The 21,273-nt window shown below is 52.2% G+C and overlaps 1 protein-coding gene across 1 annotated transcript in view; it reads left to right on the top strand.

Annotated features, from left to right (window-relative positions):
- Positions 1 to 21,273, top strand: part of ADAMTS16 (ADAM metallopeptidase with thrombospondin type 1 motif 16) — a 171,442-nt gene that overhangs the window by 149,932 nt on the left and 237 nt on the right. Inside the window, exons 18-21 of the mRNA XM_052659111.1 lie at positions 12,760 to 12,961; positions 13,128 to 13,322; positions 15,830 to 16,054; positions 20,202 to 20,349. Coding sequence (XP_052515071.1) covers positions 12,760 to 12,961; positions 13,128 to 13,322; positions 15,830 to 16,054; positions 20,202 to 20,349 — 770 coding nt within the window. The remainder of the gene's footprint in view (positions 1 to 12,759; positions 12,962 to 13,127; positions 13,323 to 15,829; positions 16,055 to 20,201; positions 20,350 to 21,273) is intronic.

The raw sequence follows: 21,273 nt of genomic DNA, 5'->3' as shown, positions 1-21,273 counted from the left end.
CTGCAGGCTGGACCCTGAATAGGGCTCAAACCCTGGCCCACACCGCTGTGGGGCCTTCCCGAGCTCACCCGTGTCCTCCAGCAGCCGGAATGAGGACCAGCCCCCAGCTCGCAGGACCACAGGACAGTCAGGAGCTCTCAGTTGTCTGGGTTCTCAGAGCCCAGCCTGGCTGTCCCTTCAAGGAGCCCACAATCTGCCCCCTGGCCCCGTGTACTGAAGCCATGTGCTTTGGGTTTGATTCTCTTATTTGCGACTCTTTTTTGTTGGAACTTCAAGATGTATTGTATGCGGCTGGCTGTTCTTGCTGTCGCTACTGTGTTGTTGATGTCTGTCCCCCACGATGAGGCAGTGTGCCCATCCCCTCCTCCCAGTAATCTGCTTTGGTGCACTCAGGCTGGGTCTAAACCCTAACACACTGACCTTATAGAGCCATCCTGGTTGTTGTACAAATACCCAGCGCTTCCTGGTGTCTGCAGCTGTGTTTGGTCCTCGCCTTCCTAAGTGGAACGGATAACTCTGGGGCTGGCACACTGTGGCCCCAGGGCCACGTGCAGCCCACCTCCTGATTCTGCAAATAAAGTTTTATTGGGACGCTCCCTGCCCGTTCTCTTACATCCTGCCCCTGGCTGCTTTCTCCCTGCCACGGCGAGATGGAGGATTTGCAATCGTGTAGCCACCGGCCTAAAACACCTGCAGTCTGCTCTCTGGCCCTTTAGGGAGGTGCTTGCCAACTCCTGGGCTAGATGAAAGCTGTTTTTTTCTTTTCAGAAAAAGAGTGTCTGAATAGGAAACATCATCTCTACTATCTGTCAGCCTTTTTTGGGGAAAAATAAGCCTTCATGTTATTGCAGCAGCATAATCCATGCGTGTGTGCTAAGTCGCTTCAATTGTGTCCGACTCTTTGCGACCCTGTGGACTGTAGCCCACAAGGCTCCTCTGTCCAAGGGATTCTCCAGGCAAGAATGCTGGAGTAGGTTGCCGTTTCCTTCTCCAAGCATAATCCAAGTAGTTGAGAGAATCTGAACCCTTACGGGTTCAGCCTTCTGTCGTGAGCTTGTGAGTGTCTCTTAGAGTGAGTTAAAGGCTGTATTTACACACAGGCCACTCAGAGATTTGGGTAGATACTCCCTCATCCTTTCTCAATTAGGGAAATGGCATATCTTCAGAATAGGAAAGTTTCTCTAAATCAACAAGGAAATCCCATGTGGAATCCACAAATCTACATAACATGTAAGCTCTTGTTCATGCAACTGGGTTGTCCATAAATCGTATCATTTCCTCACCTGCTATTAAAATGTGTAAGTGTTGTGGACAGTAATGCCATTTTCTCTGGACATGGTGGGAGAAGGAGCCTTTGTCCTTTGGGAATGTTCCTTAATAAGCTGTTGCCTGAAAGCAGGTCAAGAAACTGCAAGAGTCTTCTTATTCCCACAACTCAAAAAGCAGCGTCTCTTAGGGGTTCTCAAGCATCTCATTCCCTTTTCTTTTTGAAAGACAGACTTTTTTTACTTCTTTTTTCTCTGTTGTTGTTGTTGTTTGGTCCCTAAGTCATGTCTGACCCTGCGACCCCATGGACTGCAGCACGCCAGGCCTCCTTGTGCATCACCATCTCCCAGGGCTTACTCAAATTCATGTCCATTGAGCCAGTGATGCCATCCAACCATCTCATCCTCTGTCAGCCCCTTCTCCTCCCACCTTCAGTCTTTCCCAGCATCAGAATATTTTGAAATGAGTCAGTTCTTCACATCAGGTGGCCAAAGTATTGGAGTTTCAGCTTCAGCATGAGTCCTTCCAATGGATATTCTGGACTGATCTCCTTTCTTCTCCGTTTACCTTAATTCTTTCCTAGCATCAGGTTCCTTTCCAGGGTCTTTTTAACTTTTTTGGAGGATAATTGCTTTACGATGTTGCACTGGTTTCGAGGTGGATCTAACCCTTCACAGTGTAGACCATGTTCCTTCACCAACGACCATCTGTGTCTGCTCTGTGCTCAGGTGAGAAACACCTGGACAGATGGGAAAATCTGCCCAGGGCCTTTCCTGTACCTCTAATTCAGCTGGGTATAGTTGAGATAGTTTCCATGTTTCCTTTCTGCAGATGTAAATAAATATGTTGTCACCATTGTTTTCCATATTCCCACATTCTTCCCCCAGCACCATTTTTAGAACTTAGTTCTAAAGTTTCTCAATAATTCTTTTCTGAGTGGAGAATTACATACTTTCAGCAGCAGGTTCTCTTGAGCACATGATCTTTACCCATAATTAGAAAGTCACTTACAAGTAATGCAACAAATGGGTACATGTTTGTGGGATTTTTTCACTTTTTAAAAACTTATATTTACTAGTTATGTCCTTATCAGCTCTTCATTGACTGTCAAAAAATACATATGAAATACAATTGATGCAGTAAGCAAACATGGCTTTCCTTCTTTGCTTGTATGTTGAGTAGATAGACAGACAGGCTGTATTTATAGAGCCAGCTGGACTGCATGTGAACGACCTCACCCGCCAGGTGAGGGCTGAGGAGGAGGAGGAGAGGGAAGGTGGGGATGGAGTGGAGGAGTTACCCTGCACTAGGATGAGGCTTAGTACTCTGCACCTAGTACTCTGCACCTGGTACTCTGCACCTAGTACTCTGCACCTGGTACTCTGCACCTGGTACTCTGCACCTGGTACTCTGCACCTAGTGCTCTGCACCTGGTACTCTGCACCTAGTACTCTGCACCTGGTACTCTGCACCTAGTACTCTGCACCTAGTACTTTACCAAATCGTAAGTATCTGAGGAGGAAAGCAAGGAGCCCAGTGTGCCTGTGTGTGTATGTGTGTGTGTGTGGAGAGATTTTAAGAAATCGACCCATGTAATTGTGGAGGTTGGCAGGTCCAAAATCTGAAGACCCAGGGAAGGGTCAGTGCCATGGTTCAAGTTCAAAGGCTGTCTGCTGGTAGAATATTTTCTTCTGGGGAACCTCAGTATTTTTCTATTAAGGACGTCAGCTGATTGAGTGAGGCCCACCCACATTATGGGGACGATCTACTTCACTTAGAACCTCCTGAGTTAAATGCTAACCTCATCTTCAAAAAAAAAAAACCCTCCTCAGAAACACCTGGACTAATATTTGAGCAAATATCTGGGTACCATGACCCAGTCAAGTTGACACATGAAATGAACCACCATCCACCTGGATTTGGTCAGAGGGCCTTCCCACGTGGTGTTAATGGTGAAGAACCCGCCTGCCAGTGCAGGAGATGTAAGAGATGTGGGTTCGATCCCCAGGTCGGGAAGATTCCCTGGAGGGAGGACATGGCCACCCACGCGAGTATTCTTGCCTGGAGAATCCCATGGACAGAGAAGCCTAGCTGGCTACAGTCCATGGTGTCACAAAGAGTCGGACATGACCGAAGCAACTTAGCACACACGCACACACACTCAGGAAGGGGCAGCTTTGCTGGGGAATCGGGAAATAGAATCTGTGACTGGGGGAGACATGGGAAGAGCTAGAGGACAGAAACCAGGAGGGGTTCCACCCCCTGGAATGGGCACGCAGGGCAGAGGGGGCACAGTGGGGCAGTGGGGAATGCTGGCTCTGAGTTCCCATCACACACCAGGTGGGAGTGCCATGTGATGGAGACACAGAGGTCTCTACAGGTGAGATGCTTACAGGGCAGGGAGTCAGGGCTCTCATCAGACAGAGGGTGAGAGTGACCCTCATTTGGTCCACTGATGAAAATGGTAAATTAAGGGAAACTCCTTTTAAAATACATAGATACACATATGCCTTGAACCTGTCTTTTCACTTAAAATACAGAAATGTTCATCCATTTGCTAACTGCTTCAGTTGTAACCAAAGCTTATTTGGGTAGGAATCTGCCTATTAAAGATCTAAGTTGATTATTTGCATAAACTATGCCCACACCTGTGATGTTCTGTTTAAGTTTCTTGAAGGAAAAAACCTGAAACCTGTCCCATTCACCCGGGTGCAAAAATCATCTTAAATCTTTCATGTTTTCTCCAGACTTTATTTTTCTCTGAGCCACACCTAAGCTGAGAGCAGTTCCATTTAATGACTGAGTCATTCCAAAGATTCAACTCAGTGTTCATAGAAACAGCCTTCTCCTTTTCCAAGCTCATGTTTCATCCAGCGACACCAAGCCTCATTATATTACATAATTCCGATTCCAAGCTCAGCTGGCAGAGGCAGCCCTGAGGGCGGGCTCCACTGGTTCCTGTGCGGCCAGGCGTCACTGGGTGTCAGGGAAGGATGCTGACAGCCTGGGGCACGGCTGGCCCTTCACCCCACCCGGCGCTCAGCACGGCTAGGCAGCAGCCCTGCTGTTTTGCCAAGACAGAAAAGACGTCCAAGAATCTGACAGGTCAGTTCAGAGCAGAGCGGGGAGCTGCTCCCGAGGCTGGAAATGCATCAGTGAGAGGGAGGCGCCCATCCAGAGGGCGTCTCGTGTTCAGGGAAGAACAGAACCGACAGCTAGCGTCCCCAGGAACAGACGCTGATGGAGGAGGCGCCAGCTGTTGTGTTCTCTTGGGGGATGATGCTGGAGTCTCATGTCAGAAGTTATATTGGTCTTGCCCAGTAAAAAACCAACTGTCTACTGAGGGGGCGGAGTGGTAGAATATTTGTAACATAAATGGTGTCTCCAGCTATGAATACATCTATGGTCACAAGCTTCCATCCTATCAGATACAGATTGGCACTTGCCACGTTATCTCTCAGTTCAGTTCAGTTCAGTTGCTCAGTCATGTCTGACCCTTTGTGACCCCATGGACTGCAGCAGCCAGGCTTCCCTGTCCATCACCAACTCCCAGAGTTTACTCAAACTCATGTCCATTGAGTCGGTGATGCCATCCAACCATCTCATCCTCTGTCGTCCCCTTCTCCTCCTGCCCTCAATCTTTCCCAGCATCAGGGTCTTTTCAGATGAGTCACTTCTTCACATCAGGTGGCCAAAGTATTGGAGTTTCAGCTTCAACATCATATTCAGGACTGAATATTCAGGACTGATTTCCTTTAGGATGGACTGGTTGGATCTTCTTTCAGTCCAACACCACAGTTCAAAAGCATCAATTCTTCAGCACTCAGCTTTCTTTATAGTCCAACTCTCACATCGATACATGACTACTGGAAAAACCATAGCCTTGACTAGATGGACCTTTATTTGCAAAGTAATGTCTCTGCTTTTTAAATGCTATCTAGGTTGGTCATAACTTTCCTTCCAAGGCGTAAACATCTTTTAATTTCATGGCTGCAGTCACCATCTGCAATGATTTTGGAGCCCAAGAAAATAAAGCCTTTCACTGTTTCCACTGTTTCCCCATCTATTTGTCATGAAGTGATGGGACCGGATGCCATGATCTTAGTTTTCTTAATGTTGAGTATCTCTACAAGGATTAAATCATGTACTGCTACAGCTACTGAACTTCAACACCCCTGGAAAGAAGTTCGGTGAGTTACTCACTCGGTCTTGTCCCATTCTTGGCGACCCCATGGGTTGTAACTGCCAGGCTCCTCTGTCCATGGAATTCTCCAGGCAAGAATACTGGAGTGGGTTGCCATTCCCTGCTCCAGGGGATCTTCTCAACCCAGGGATAGAACCCAGGTCTCCCTCATTGCAGGCAGATCCTTTACCATCTGAGCCACCAGGGAAGCCGCAAGGAGTTCAGGGTGGAGAGCAGAGATGAGGCCCTTTGTGCTCAGGGCAACACTGGAGGAAGGTCTTCAGACTGTTAGCTATTTTCAGGAGCCGGTTTTATGAACCCAATTTTTGTATCTCCCTGTATCTAGAAAAGCAATAAAATCCTTCATGGTGACAACTGCTTCTCGTGATTAGCAAAAGCTTCATGAGATTAGCTGAAACGTTCTGGAAAGATATGTGCTGAATTGCATGAACTCCTGCTTCACCAAAATCACATGTGTCCTGACCTTCCTGTCCCCCACCAACCCCCCACCTCTCTGGAGTGATTTCTCAGAGCCACTGAGGTGCTGTCTCCCAGACTCTAGTCCTCACTTTGCACATTGCACACTTTAAAGTGGACAGTGCCTAAGAGAAACGTGCATTTCCAAAGGCCTTGCTCCATGGGACCTTCCTCGGGTCGGAACCGCGTCTCCCCAGCTGTCAGGCAGCGTTGTTTGGGGGGATCGGAAGGGCGTCAGCACTGGATGTGTCTGCCTTCACTTCTCTGAGCACTTCGTTTTGAGGCTGGAAGGGCCGCACAGGAGGAGCAGCTCTGTTCCAAGCCAGCTCCTCCACCACTTTGGTTCTGAGAAGTCTTTCTTCCAGAAGGAGCCCAAGCCTGCCTGACATGCAAGCCTCCCAGAGGCTCGGTCGCTGAGTCTGGGGCCAGCTGCCAGCTCCAGAGAAGAGTGTTTACAGCCGGGGATGACGCTTGAAGCTGGAGTGGCCGGGGCATGGGAGCTGCCAGGCAATGGGATTGCCTGGGTGGGCTTTTCTGATTTCCTGTGATGGAGAGTGAGGGTTGATGGCTTTCTGGAGAGGAACCCACTCACCAGGCTTTGCCCCTGATGTTTTATTGGCACCTCTGAGTTCTCATAATCATTAAAAATAGCATCAGGACCACGTTAATGCAACTGGGAGTGAGGGCAGTTACCACCCGCAGGAGCCAGAGCCGTGGCCTGCCCTGATGAGCAGGCGTCCTGCTTCTTGGTCTCTCAAGGGCTTTTACAGAGCCTTCCTTCCCAGTCCAGGGAAGGAGGGCTTTGCAAAAATTCAGATTTCTGACTCTCAACCACAGATTTGTGATTCCTGCAGAACGGAGGAGAGACCAGGTGCGTGTGGGTGTGTGAAAGCCCTGCCAGGCAGCCATGGTTTGGGAAACATTGTCTCAGCACCAGGCTGAGCCACAGGTGCTCTCAGCCCCTGGGGTCATCCTGGGGCACAAGAATTGGGGTGCAAACCCTGTGAAATTGGAGGGAGTTACTGCCGACCAAGTCATTACTCAGTTTCAGTTGCAATTGGGTATAGGTTGCTCACCGGGCTACCTGTGTGTAGTTACCACCCCAGTTTTTCATTTTTACTCCATAGCAGAGGTGTTTATGACACAGAGCTGGCTCGATGGTTGGGTGCTGAATGGGGTGAAGAGGAGCGGGAGGTGGCTGCCTTCCCCATGTAGACATCTCATGATGGGAAAATGCTCACTCTTCCCAGCAGAGCAAGGATGAGTCAGAGGGCAGCGCTGGGGGAGTCCTGAGCTCCATCCTGTTTGCATTATCCACTCCCTCCATGACCCTTTGCTTCTTGAGGTGCCACTTCCCCTCCATAAGATGCAACTGGAAAAGCAGACTGTCTCTGAAGCCCTTCCCAGTGCTAAGACCCAGCCTCTTTCTTCCAGTTTCCCATGGAAACTGGCTAAAGGGGGGCAGCCCTGCAAAGAACAGCCCTTCACTGTCACTCGGAATCTAAGCATTTCCCTCTCACCTTTTATGAGCCGGTGTTTTTCATTTGAGTTAATGGGATACACACACCTTCCACGGTCTGCAGAGAAAAAACCTCCAGATGAAGGGTTTGTGCTGAAACAGGGAATTATCAAGGCTGTCTGGAACAGCGAGGTAGGTTTCTTTGGACTATGCGTCCCTCATAATTCCATTTCCCATGCCTCCCACATGTAAATGAAGCTCTGTAGATCTTACTGATTCTTCTTAAGATAATATTTGATGATAGGGGAGTGAGACAGGAAAGTTCAGTAAAAATAGCACATCAGCCCCTGAATAATAAAAAAATCTCCATATCTTTGGCTTCTCGCAGTCCATAAAATTAACACCCACTGAACCTCCTTTATGGGGAGGTTTTGAGGTCCTGCAATTTGGCTCCATGTGAGTCAGCAAAGAAATGCTGCCTTTAATGATGAAAAAATTCAGTCCTGTGCGTGACTCATTATAAATCTCTCCTTCACTTTCACATCGAACAAAGGAGTTTGCCTTTTGAGACTGAACAAAATGAAGTCACTGTTGAGCTGCCAGCTTCCCAGAGCCTGGCTTCTAGATCCAGGTGCCCAGTTTCCTGAAGTCTGGCCCCCATCCTTGCCATCCAGTCGTCAGTAATGGACTTTCAGTTCTGGGGTGACCGTGGAGGACTTTCCCCGGCATTGCTTCTGGAAGAATGCATCCCGTAGACAGCCGGTCTAGCACATCCCTGCCAACACACGATAGAGGACGTGCGTGTGTGTCTGGCGCATTGCTGTCGCTTCTAACGTACTTACTGCTGCGCTTCAGGAGGACTTGCTCCAGGCCTCGAGGCACGAGCGCAGAGTGCAAGCTGTGTGTCCAACAGCTCTGGCCTCTGACACCACCCACTCGCACAATCGGTTACCGAGGTCATTTGCCCTTTCAGCGCTGGACTTCTGCCTCGGAACTGGCCTGGAGCGTAACTGGCACCCTCTGATACAGTTGAAACATCCCCTGACAGAGACCAGTAATTCCCGACTCAGCAGATGGGCCAGGCCAGTGAACAGCCCATGCGTGGCCAGCTGCCGGATGGGCTCAGGAATCAGCTTCTCTCCCTCTTCATCACCCTGAGTCCTGTGATCTCAGCTACCGAGCTTTCAGCTCCCAGTCTGTCTGCTCTCTTTAAGTTAACGTGTTCACAGACATTCTCTTCCTGTGGCTAAGGGGGGTTTTTCAAACTGGCATCTGTTTATTGTGGGGTGTGCATTGTTATCTTGAAAGCAGTGGAGTATTTCCCACCATATCACTAAACAAGGGTGTCGTAGTCAATGGCGATGGCAGCCCTCCAGTGTGAGCTGGTGAGTCCTACAGGTGCTCAGGAAGGAGAAGAATCCCTGTGATCTGATGGCAGCTACTCCCCACAGTGAGTCCCGGGGGAGCTCAGAATGTGAAAACACAGGTTACTGGCCCCAACAGCATATGAAAGGAGCAATTTAATGCGCCCAGACTCTTGCGCCTTCCCATATACAGAAAAGCGCTAAATTCCTTCACTGGTTTTCTTCAACAATATTCTTTTGATGTTCAGACTACCTGCCCTTTGTTGCAAAACTTCTATGTAACCTGACTCCTCACCTCAGCTCCTTGGAGAGTTCTCGCCGAGTTCCTTGAGATTCTGCCTCCTGGGCTTAAGCCCTAAAAATTCCCACCAAATAAAACATAACTCTCAGCTTTTTAGGTTGTGAATGTTTTTTAAGTCGACAATTTCATGTAGAAGAAAAGCGTGGTAAACCTCAAATCACCTGCACGTGTGACGTGGCTGTAGTTTCCTATGAAGACAAGATCCTTCTGTCTTCAAAACCCACACAGTGACCTCTGGGCCGCAATGGCAACTGTCCCAGTCCAGGCCACTGAGCATGGGGCATGTGAATGTCCGTGTTTGCAGTCACAGAGGATTTTAAAGATCATGTCGCAAAGTCAAAGCGGGCAGTGTGACTGAGCGCATCCTTCCTGAAGGCCGTGACGGACACCAGCTGTGAAAGTCCTGACCGACGTGGGGGACACTTTGTAACTGGAGCTGTGTTCACATGCTGTCCTTTGCCCTGTCCCTGGAACTAAACCCAGTGGTGAGCACGGCCTTCTCTAGGTTCACCCCGTGAACCGGGTTCTGCCCGGCCATTACCCCATGTGCTTACTGAGTTATGAGAGACCACTCCACCGACAACCAGGAAGTTACTCCTGAAAATGGGATCGGCAGGGTGCTTTGTCTGAAAACTTTGACGGCAACAGGAAGAGTCACTGAAACCCAGTTCTAAAATGAAGTTAGTGGTTTCTGATGCTGACTCTGTGACAGGCCTGAGCTGACCATATAGGTGGGGCTCAGCCGTGAGCCACAGGCCTGGTCCCCGTCAAAGGTGACCTCTGAGTCTGAAAGGCAGTCACAGCCCTGAGCCTGCCTGGGGAGTGCTTCATGACAACGTACTGCACTAAACCAAATACCCTTGTTGAGAATTTGCATTTTCAAATACCCTTTTGCATTTTCAGAGGAAACATTAAATAACCAAAACCACAATGTTGCTATTTTTTTAATGGGAAGGCAAAAGTCATTTTATGAGAAGCAGCTCCTGACTGTTGACAATTAGTGACATTGACTGTGGAGCAGATGGTCCCAGGGAACCCTGCCCAAACTGCTGAGTAACTGCTGCAACTTCCACCACTTGTCCAGGCAGCTCTGAGAGCTGCAGGGTGAGTCCTGCCAGGTGACCCCTTGGCTGGGGCAGCACTGTGGTGTTTGGATGGCCGAGTGCTCCAGGCCCTGCCTGGGACACCTGACTGACATGAGTCATACCAGCCGCCGGCTCTGTTTCACCTGGTGGACTTGAAAAACCAGACGACAGCAGGACAGGTATGGCTACTCGTCAGCCACCCAACACGCCTCGTCCTGCTCAGTGGACCCTCAGACACCAGCACAGAAGTTTGCGTGGATTTTGACTCTTTCTTGAGCTGCAGTCAAGACATTTCCCCGGAGCTCTGTCTGTGAAACAAAGCAAATACTTGGCATCTCCAGATGCCATGTGAACGATTTTTGCACAGGACCATTTCTTAACGGTGTGCGGCTAAGAGGAGGTCAAAGCATGGCCCAACCCCACTGGAACAGCTTTAGATGGTGGAGACTGAGGACTTAACACAGGGATGTGAAAAGTCTGGGAGCAGCCAAGAGACCTCTGCAGCCCCCAGGTTGACCAGTTAGAGTTTATGAGGCTGCATGGTTGAGAGGCAAACGTAAGGAGTGGGAGGAAACATAAAAAACAGAAAAGCAATGGAGAGCCTCCAGATGAAGAATCAACACAGCCAGGAGCCCAAAGCCTGGGTTTCCTAAGGAGTTTGCATAATTTACATGGTTTAACATGATGGTTAAGACCAGGCTTCCCAATAGCTCATGAGGGTTTGATCCCTGGGTTGGGAAGATCCCCTGGAGAAGGGAATGGCAACCCACTCCAGATTTCTTGCCTGAAATATCCCATGGACAGAGGAGTCTGGCGGGCTCCAGTCCACGGGGTCGCAAAGAGTTGGACACGACCGAGCAACTAAACAACAGCAATAATCTTGTTAACACTGAGGAGTGGAAGCATTTCTGCAGTTGATACAGAACAGTTCTTACAAACAAAACTGTTCATTACAGTTTTTAAATAATTTTCTTAGAAGGATAAGAGTCTGTTCATGAGAAATATTTTGGCATAATCTAGCTCAAAGCTTCTACAAACAAAGCTAAGTAAACATATCATGTTTCTGTCGACTACAAAAATCCAGTCGCAACCTGAAAGTAGAGAGTTATTTATCAGGAATGTTAAGGATTCCAAGCTCGGGAAAAGGCATCTCAGTGACCCTGAGAAAACTGCTCCAAGGGGGCAGGAGGGGGAGTCAGGCTATACACCAGTCTGCAACAAGGAGGGCAGGCAGTCTGAACATCAAAGATTATTAAGTAAGGAAAATCAGATACCAAGTTAAGGAATTTAGTGTTCTTCTATGCATGGGAAGATGCGAGAGTCTGGGATCATTGAAGTCATTCCTGTCATATGCCTCTCGGCTATCTGGGGCCAGCACCCTGCACATTTAAGGAGACATTTTTCTCTCTCTTGAATTCCCTTAGGGCCTTCTGGCTCACACTGGAGGGCTGGAACTGATGATGACTGCGGCAGCCTTAAGTACCTCATGTAGGGAGTCAGCCCAGCTGGGAAGTTCACATGGGAGGGCCGGAATCACGGATAGGCATGGCATCCTTGTTTATTGATGCGGCAGGCGCTATCCTGTTTCACAGTACAGCCCGAGGGCACCCAGTCCCCCTGCAGCGCTGCCAAGTATGACGACGCATGTTGGTGGTTTTGTTCAGCAATTTGGGGCCACACAGAGTCGGACACGACTGAAGCGACTTAGCAGCAGCAGCAGCCTACCTAGAACTGGTACTATTTCACGGCGTCTGTGGACACAAAACAAAACCCCCAAATATGACAAAGTCTTTAGATCAATGACTTAATTGCAAGAAGGGCAGAGGACAGGGAGCCTTCTAAGTGATACCGCAGAGATGTAGCTTGTAATCAGCCCAAAAAAAAAAGAAAGAAAGAAAGAAAGAAAGCTGTAGAGATGAGTTAGGTGAGCCATCTTTCTGTCATTCTGTAACAAAGAAAAACCTAAACAAAATTTCGGAGAACCTATAGACTAAAAAAAAGACACATCAACCAGTTCAAAGCAAGAGCTTTATTTGGATTCTGACTCCAACAAGCAGATTAAATTTTGACAGGGACAACATAATTGGGAATGGAACATTGAATATTTAATGATGTTAAGGTATGATTGTTAAAATTTTCAAATGTCACATGGCATTATAATTAGGCTGAAAAACCTAAGACTCCTTATCTTTTAGAGATGTGTATTGAAATACTAGTATGTCTAGAATTTGCTTCAAAATGCTATAGGGATCGGGCACATAAACTGATAATCTTTGAGGCTGGGTGGACAGGGATACGGAGGGCCTTTATTTTTGTATACGTTTGAAATTTTCCTTTTAGGAAAAGGTTGGGGGGCGCGGGGAACAGACGCACTGCGTTGAGGGGAGTTATTTCCAAGCTCAAGAGAAGCTGACAGGCCAGGGGAGGGGAGGTCTGACGTCAGGAACACTAATCAGGAAGTTAGAACGGGCGGGGGCCTGGGAGACCGCACGGGGCCTGAGAAGGACTGCGCACATGGAGGCAGCAGGTGGGAAGTTACGCCGGTTGATGCCCCGGCCCTGGACCGGCCCCCTCCGGCTGGAGACGCAGCCCCGCCCCTCACCGCATGTCCCCTGTCCCCGCAGCTGGTCGGTGGGGAACTGGAGCGCCTGCAGCCGCACGTGCGGAGGGGGCACGCAAAGCCGGGCGGTCCAGTGCACGCGGCGCACGCACTACAGATCGGAGCGGGTCTCGGCCAGCCTGTGTCCACAGCCCGTCCCCTCCAGCCGACAAGCCTGCCAGCCTCAGAGCTGCCCTCCGGCATGGAGCACCGGGCCCTGGGCAGAGGTAAGGGGGGGGTTGGCATGGGTGAGGTGGTGAATGGGGTCCCTCCTGTGCAGTGTGGGGTGTGGGGGCAACTGGAGTCTCCCCGGCCTCGGGGCTCAGGGCTGGAGCCCCAGCTCGGTCCCATCCCCTCCTCGAGGGAGCCGACACTAGCTCTTCCCGCACGCAGTGCTCACGAACCTGCGGGAAGGGCTGGCGGAAGAGGTCCGTGGCCTGTAAGAGCACCAACCCCTCGGCCAGGGCGCAGCTGCTGCCGGATGCCGTCTGTACCGCAGAACCCAAGCCCAGGACTCACGAGGCCTGTCTGCTCAGGCGCTGCCACAAGCACAAGAAGCTGCAGTGGCTCGTGTCCGCCTGGTCCCAGGTGGGTGCACCTTCCCAGGTGGGTGTGCCAAGTCCCAGGTAGACGCATTGGTCCCAGGTAGGTGTGCCAGGTCCAGGTGGAACTGGGTCGACCACCTTCCACCTCGGGCCGCCCCTCCTTGCTGGGTTCCTCTGCTTCCGCTCCTTTCCTCTGTCTCCGGTCCCACTGCCCCTGGTATTCAGCCCCGCACCTGGCCTCCACTCCTTGGCGTGTCCTCTGGTTTTCGTATCTCATCCGTGGAGCACCCCACCCAGGTCACCCACACAATCATCCCTCCCTCAGTGTGGAGTGGATGGGTGGGTGAACAGGTGCCGGCCGGGGAGAGTGTTCATCATGCCTGCTGTGGGCTGGGGGACCCACCTCACCCCAAGCAGCTGCAGCCGTTTCCCAGGATGTGCCTAGGTGGTGGGGCAGGGGGGTGACCACAGGAGGAGAGAGCATGTCCTGAGATGCATGCGTGTACTCAGCCCACATAGCTGGTTTCCATAGGAACTGGGGAAAGAAGGCCCCCTGATCCCTGGCCCTCAGGGACAGACTCGGGGTCTCATTCCCACCCAGGCCGCCAATGGCGTCTAGTCCAGGAGGGAGGAAGGCCTCTATAAAGTGATGGCATTCCAGGCAGGATATTTATCCCGAATGAGACAGCACTTGTTTGCCCCTGAACAGCATCACTACTGCATGAAGCCTGCTGCTGCTAAGGAAGAACTCCTGATTCTCTCTCACCTGGGACGAGGGGCATCAGTGTCTAGACTACTGAATCATCAGTCATTAGGAGACATTTGATTCTATGCGCATCTCCAGAGATTGAGTCCTTTCTATGCGTGTCTCCAGAGGCTGAGTCCTTAGGAAGGAAGCAGCTTGGTCTACCTAGTAAGAGCTTCCCGGGTGGCACGGCCCCCTGCAACGGGGGCTTGATCGCTGTGTTGGGAAGATCCCCTGGTGAAGGGAATGGCTGCCCACTCCAGTATTCTTGCCTGGAGAATCCCATGGACAGAGGAGCCTGGTGGGTTACAGTCCTTGGGATCACCAAGGGTCAGACATGACTGAGCGACTAATACACACGGTGTGTGGAAGGTGTCCAGGTGGAAATCCCTTGTCCTAAATATGTAACACATTTGGGCGTGCACACACACACACACACACACCACACCCCAGAGCTTCTCTCAGGCTTGGCCCCAACAAGCTCCCGAGAGGAGCCCTCCAGCTCTGTTCTGGCAGCAGGACACGCCAAGCACGCCCCAAACCCAAGCCTGAGCCTGAGCATGAGGCCAGAGCCTCGGGCACCCAGCCTCCTCTGTGGATGGGACCTGCAGACATGCCAGCCCGGGGCAGCAATGCCAGCCCCTGGGACCTGCCCTCTGACCTCCGAGCCAGCCCTGGGGTGCAGGTTGTGCCTGGCCTTCTGCATCATCCCTGTGTATCACGTGGCTGCATCCCCGCCTGGCCACAGGTCGGCCCAGGGCCCTGCTGTCCACACAAGAGGGTGCGGCTGCAGCGGCAGCTCGGGCTCAGAGTACCTCTGGTCAGAACGAATGCGCCTCCTGTGCTCTGTCCAGGACAGCACTCAGCTTCCCGGGGAAGATGGAAGCCCTGGGTCTCCCCCGCCTGTCCCTGTGCAAGGGGCCAGCATCACGCTGCTGTTGGGTGTGTGAATCTGAGGAGCTCTGGGGTTTACCTGACATCCTTGTTCGTTAGATTCCAGTGCATTCTGGTATTGGTTACAGCCCAGCATCTTCATTCCCCAGTGAAGTGATAGCTCCGGAATTACTCCCTTTATGGTTTCTAATTGCCCTGCCCCAACTTATGTCTCTAGTACCAGACCACTGTGACCTCAAGATCTTTGGTTTTTTGTGGGGTTTTTTTTTTTTTTTTGGCAGATACTGTTAACACCGTTTTAAAATGCTGAGGTCCCATAAATTTCACTGACTGTTTGTTGTTCAGTTGCTAAGTCGTGTCCGACTCTTTGGAACCCCCAGCACACCAGGCCTCCCTGTCCATCATCAGCTCCCGGAGTTCACCCAAACTCATGTCCATTGAGTTGGTGATGCCACCCAGCCATCTCCTTCTCTGTCATCCCCTTCTCCTCTTGCCTTCAATCTTTCCCAGCATCAGGGTCTTTTCAAATGGGTCAGTTCTTCGCATCAGGTAGCCAAAGTATTGGAGTTTCAGCTTCATCATCAGTCCTTACAGTGAGCATTCAGGGTTGATTTCCTTTAGGATGGACTGATTTGATCTCCTTGCAGTCCAAGGGACTCTCAAGAGTCTTCTCCAACACCACAGTTCAAAACGATGAATCAGGTGGCCAAAATATTGGAGCTTCAGCTTCAGTCCTTCCCATGAGTGTTCAGGGTTGATCAACTTTAGGGTGGATTGACTGGTCACACATCTGTAAATGTTCAGGTTGATGTAATCAGGAGGCTTCTCCACTCAACAATGTGCGAGAGAGAGACGGCCACCACACAGGGAGACGTGCTTTTCACACACTTCCTTGGCTGTCTTCTTTTCAGTGCTCTGTTACCTGTGAAAGAGGAACCCAGAAAAGGTTCCTAAAGTGTGCTGAGAAGTACGTGTCTGGGAAGTACCGCGAGCTGGCCTCCAGGAAGTGCCTGCACCTGCCGCAGCCCCAGCTGGAGCTGCAGCGTGCCTGCGCCCGCTTTCCCTGCCCCAAGCGCCCCGCGTTCGCTGCTGCAGGACCCCCGCGGGCCGGCTGGTTTGCCTCACCCTGGTCTCAGGTAGGGATGAAGGGGTGGCGGGCGGAGCCCCTCCTCGGTGTTGCCAGCCGAGGTTTCTGCCGGAGTGTAGGCCCACGGAGCCAGCTCCAGGCCCTTCCCTCCAGAGCCCGTGAGGTGTTGGGTTTCTGGGGGTTGGGGTTGCGGGGGCACTTCCACAGGGTGATCTCCAAAGGTTACTCCATCTTTTAGGGCACTTGTGATTGTTCTAGGGCTTCCCGGGGGGTGCTAGTGGTGAAGAACCAGCCTGCCGATGCAGGAGACAGAGGATTTGTGGGTTCCATCTCTGGATCAGGATGATCCTCTGGAGAAGGAAATGGCAGCCCACTCCAGTGTTCTTGCCTGGAGAATCCCACAGACAGAGGGCCCTGGTGGGCTCCCGTCCATGGTGTCGCAAAGAGTCGGACACGACTGAACACACAGGTGCGGCGTGGTTGTTCTAAACCTTCACTCTGTGGAGGGTAAGAGGATGCAATGGTTTGGGTAAGAGCTGGGCTGAGCTCCCCGGAGGTGAGTATGGATGAGGAAGAAATACGAGATCTGGAAGAAACAGGTGATTGTAAGTCTGTTTGGGTCAACCACAAAGCTGAACAAATGAGGATGGGGGTTGACCCCCCGGAATGGCTGTGACCCACCTGGTCCCCGGCCTCGGCCAGCCCAGGCCGAGAGGGGCTGCGGGATCTGTCCTGGGGTCTCCCTGTCCCTGGCTCCCTCCTCCTCCCGTGCTCCCTGCAGCTGTAAGGGAAGATTCTGCACTCACTACTGTTGACCCAGCCTCCTTCCTAGCCCTGCTTCTGGCTTTGGGCTCCTAACAGCCCTCTCTGTCTGTTGCCGTCTGTGGGCGAGGGCAACACAGAGCAGCTCAGAGCCCAGTGTCTTCTTGGGCACTTGGGTCTGGACGGTCAGTTTTTAAGAAGCAAAGGAAGGGACATCCCTGGCTGTCCGGTGGTTGGGACTTGGCTTTCCGGTGCAGGAGGTGCAGGTTCAGTCCCTGGAGGTAAGATCTCACATGCCTCGAGGCCAAAAAACCAAAACATAAAGCAGAAGCAGTACTGTAATAAATGCAGTAGGGACTTTAAAAATGTCCACGTCAAGAAAACAGAGAAAGCAAATGAGCATGATGGCGGGCACAGCCACAAACGCCTGTGCTCCCACCTCGGCCAGCTCTCATAACCGTATCAGGAAACACTGGCCCCAGGACCTCCGAGGTGAAGTCCTACCAAGTTTATGGGATCCACGGGGCACCAGGCCACCAGGACACTTCCCTGCCCAGGTAGTGACTGCCCTCCCAGGAAGCGCGTCCCGCATCCTCGAGCTTCCCGGGCGCCCTGTGCTAAAAAGGAAGCAAAGACAGAAAGCATACTCCGCAGTGGAGAATCGCGCCTCCTGTCCCAGAATCGTGCCTGGTCCGTACTGCGGCCTCGTCAGAGGTCAAGGCCAACCCCGCTGATGTGAGCTGCTTGAAAGCGGATGCAGTCACAAGACAGCTATCCGGACCGGTCACTCCGTGGCGAGTGTCCTGCTGTTCTGCGGTGTGTTCCCTGTATTAGCATATGTGTACACGTACCCGCGTGCACATTTTATATACACAGTCCCCAGTGTCTACCAGGGTGCATGCTCCATACTCAGTACTCAGGGAGTGTCTGCTGGATGTGGAATTTCAGATGGAAAGCAAATCCATGAGTGCCTGAGGGCAGCCCCGCCGGGTCCTCGTCTGGAGGACTTTCCGCTCCAGCAGAGCCTCACCCTCGTCTGGGGTTGCTGTCACAGTCACCGGTACTGTGCGCTCTGTTGCCAGGCCGTGTAGGTCAGCAGCATCTTTAAAGCCCGCGGAGGCTGCTCTTTCTTGCCGCCCACTCTGCACCCTGCCCCCTCGTTGTGTTTTTGCCTTTGGTTCTGCTTCTTTTCAGACTTGGGGCTTCCCAGGTGGTGCTAGTGGTAAAGAACCCAGCTGCCAATGCAGGAGACACAAGAGACACGGGTTCAGTCCCTGGGTGGGGAAGATCCTCTGGAGAGACAGCATGGCAGCCCACCCCAGTATTCTTGCCTGGAGAATCCCACGGACAGAGGAGCCTGGCAGACTGAGGTCCATGGAGTGGCAAAGAGTCAAACACAACTGAAGTGACTTAGCACCCACATCTTCAAATCTGATGTCGCTTTTTCATTTAAAAATACACGAACTCCTCCCCGAATTGTATTAGAAATTGCTTCATTTAAAATACTGGACCACAGGACATTTGGACTGTATCCTTTTCAAGCATTTCCTGTTTTAAGTAGATCAAAAGTATCAGCATGTTAAAACGTGGATTTTAATTGCAAAAACTGTTTTCTGTGGATAAAGTTATATCAACCTCTGTGCCCACAGCTTGAGTTCAGTATAAACAGATGTGATATACCCAGGGAGTGGCAGTCTGCCCCTGCTGCTCCAGGGGGATCCCGGCGTCGGTCCTGTCCACACATCTTGGCAGCAGCCTGAGTTGTGTGTGTGTCTCCAGATCAGCAGAGCTTTATCCTCACGCGTTAATGTGATTGTTTAACATAACCCACCGTGCACCAGGAAAGAAAGAAAGAAATCCAGCTCAGAGGCAGAGAGGCTCAACACTACAGATGAGAAAAGTGAGGATGAGAACTAGGAGCCACGTCCCCGAGTGAGTTCCCAGCCCGGGACGGGGGCTGAGGGAGCGCCTGGGACCCGAGTCAGAGGCCGCCAGGCCAGGAGCGTGGCTCGGCCGGGAAGCTCAGAGACGCCGCAGCCCCAGGAAGACAGCTGGTGCGACCGGGCGGGCCTGAACAACTCGGGTGCATCACGAGTCCGAGACGCCGCAGCCCCAGGAAGACCCGGGCTAGCGGTGTCCTACCCCGAAATGGAGCGGCCCACGGCGTTCGCCGATGTTGGCTTTGAAGAGCAGGGCTCAGCCTCACAGGGTGGGTTCCAAACCCACAGGCTCATCAGCAAAAAGCCCTGGGTTTTCTCTCCAGCGGCCCAGACATCCTGTCCCGAAAGACTGAAAAAAAGAACGAACGATTCCTTCAGCTTATGAGCTCTGGGGACTCTGTTTCCAGCTTCTCTCCTCCGTCGAGGGGCAGACCAAGATGTTCTACTTAGCCCATCACTGCGTCCCTCTCCCAAGGGGTTTACAAGCCACCTCCACGGGCTCTGTCTGCAGCGGGTCCTCAGCGTCTGGCCACGGACAGTTTCTGCCGTGGAAGACCACCCCCGGGCCGCTGCTCCAGGGGGATCCTGGCATTGGTCCTGTCCACACATCTTGGCAGCAGCCTGAGTTGTGTGTGTGTCTCCAAATCAGCAGAGCTTTATCCTCACGCGTTAATGCGACTGTTTAACATAACCCACCGCGCACCAGAATCTCCAGATCATTTTCTGACCCCGTCTTTCTGCAGGGGCTCCTCTACCACTTAACATTCTTAGCATTCTTGAACACGCAGCCTTGTGTGAGCCATGCCGCGAGCTAGTCAGAATTTGGTCTAGACTATGAGCCACTTTCTTTCTGGGCAGATTAACTGCTGCAGGTTTGGGTCCCTCCGTCTCCGATCGCTCCCGTCTCTCCTGGTTTCTTGCCAGCAGTGGGTCTCTGATGGACCCACCTCCGTGGTCTATGGGGTGTGTGCCCAGCCCGCTGGTGAGGACCGGTCTGACTGAGCCGCCTCTCCCTGCCCTGGCTCTGCTGCGCTCTCAGCCTCAGAGTGCAAGGGCCCAGCGTAGGGACACGGTGTTCCTGAGAGGGGGCGGCCACACCCAGGCATCCGGAGTCCCTGCAAAACTTGGGGTCAGGAAGGGTGAGTGTCATCGCGCCTCTGCGGTGGGGGGCTGGCTTGTCAAGCTTTTCTGAGTCAAGGGCACCAGAAAGGCTGGCTTGTGAGAGCGTCTCGTGATGGACCTGCAGCCTGTATCCCCAGACGTGTGCCGCTTTGTGTGTATATCCATCGAACTCTTGATGATTCAAGAATATTGACTTCTGGGCCCGTCGTCACAGTGTCCATACCTAGGAAATATGCAGCTGTGTTCAGCCCTCCACCCCGGTCCAGAGACAGAGAGAGACCGCCTTGAGGAGCCTGGGTGGAGGGGACCCGGAGAAAGGGGTGGCTGGACGGCCGGGTGGCCCAGCGTGACAGTGGCTCATTTCTCCCGCAGTGCACGGCCAGCTGCGGGGGCGGCATGCAGACACGGTCTGTGCAGTGCCTGGCGGGGGGCCGGCCAGCCGCAGGCTGCTCCTTGCTGCAGAAGCCCGCCGTCTCCCAGGCCTGCAACACCCGGTTCTGCCCCATCGCAGAGAAGAAAGGTGAGTGTTGGAGCCCCCTCTCCCCTGCCTAGGTTTAACCTTTTTGGCTGGGGCTGTCGGGTTTCTGGAGTGGTTGCTAAGAAAGCTGACCAACTAGGGGTCCCCGCGGGTTAGAGGGTCTTGTGTCCACTACACCTGTTCTCTCTCCATCTCCACCAGTTTTCCCCCCAAAAGGGCCCACGGAGCAGACCGCTCACTGCTCACACCTTCCTCCCCGGAAACGGCACAGGCGGCTGTGAGATCCATTTGGCTTCCAGCGAGCACGATTGCCTCTTGTGTTTCAGTGCTGCTGTCTGTATTCAGGAAAGGCCATTCTGAGTAAAGCAGCCTTCTGCACCCCAAGCTAAACGAGATCCCAGCACATTCATTTATTGTTGATGTTCAGTCACCAAGTCATGTCCCGCTCTTTTGCAACCCCGTGGACTGCAGCGTGCTAGGCTCCTCTGTCCGTGGGATTTCCTTCAGTTCAGTTCAGTCGGTCAGTCATGTCCGATTCTGCAACCCCATAGACTGCAGCACGCCAGGCCTCCATCACCAACTCCCGGAGTTTACTCAAACTCATGTCCACTGAGTCGGTGATGCCATCCAACCACCTCATCCTCTGTCGTCCCCTTCTCCTCCCGCTGCTCCTAGGCTGCTCAGTAAATGCACACATACCCAAAGTGTCTTGGGGATTTGCAGCGCCGTGCCCTGTCTGTCTGTCTGTCGAGGTTCCTGGAGGAGAAAATGGGGCTGGAGGAGAGTGAGTGGTCTGCTTCAATCAGGGACCCGAGAACCGGAGTCCAGTCCACCGAAGACCCGTTGTCTCGGGTGGCTGAGTGGTTCTGTGGGGGGTGTTTAGCACTAAAAGCAGGAAACGCCAGCTTTGCAGGAACCTGCCAAGAAAAAGCTTGTGAAAACAGCACGACCCACGTGGTCCGTGTG

The sequence above is a fragment of the Budorcas taxicolor genome, chromosome 20, assembly GCF_023091745.1.
Source record: "Budorcas taxicolor isolate Tak-1 chromosome 20, Takin1.1, whole genome shotgun sequence".
NCBI classification, from domain to species: domain Eukaryota; kingdom Metazoa; phylum Chordata; class Mammalia; order Artiodactyla; family Bovidae; genus Budorcas; species Budorcas taxicolor.
This window is presented reverse-complemented; position numbering and strand designations above follow the sequence as displayed.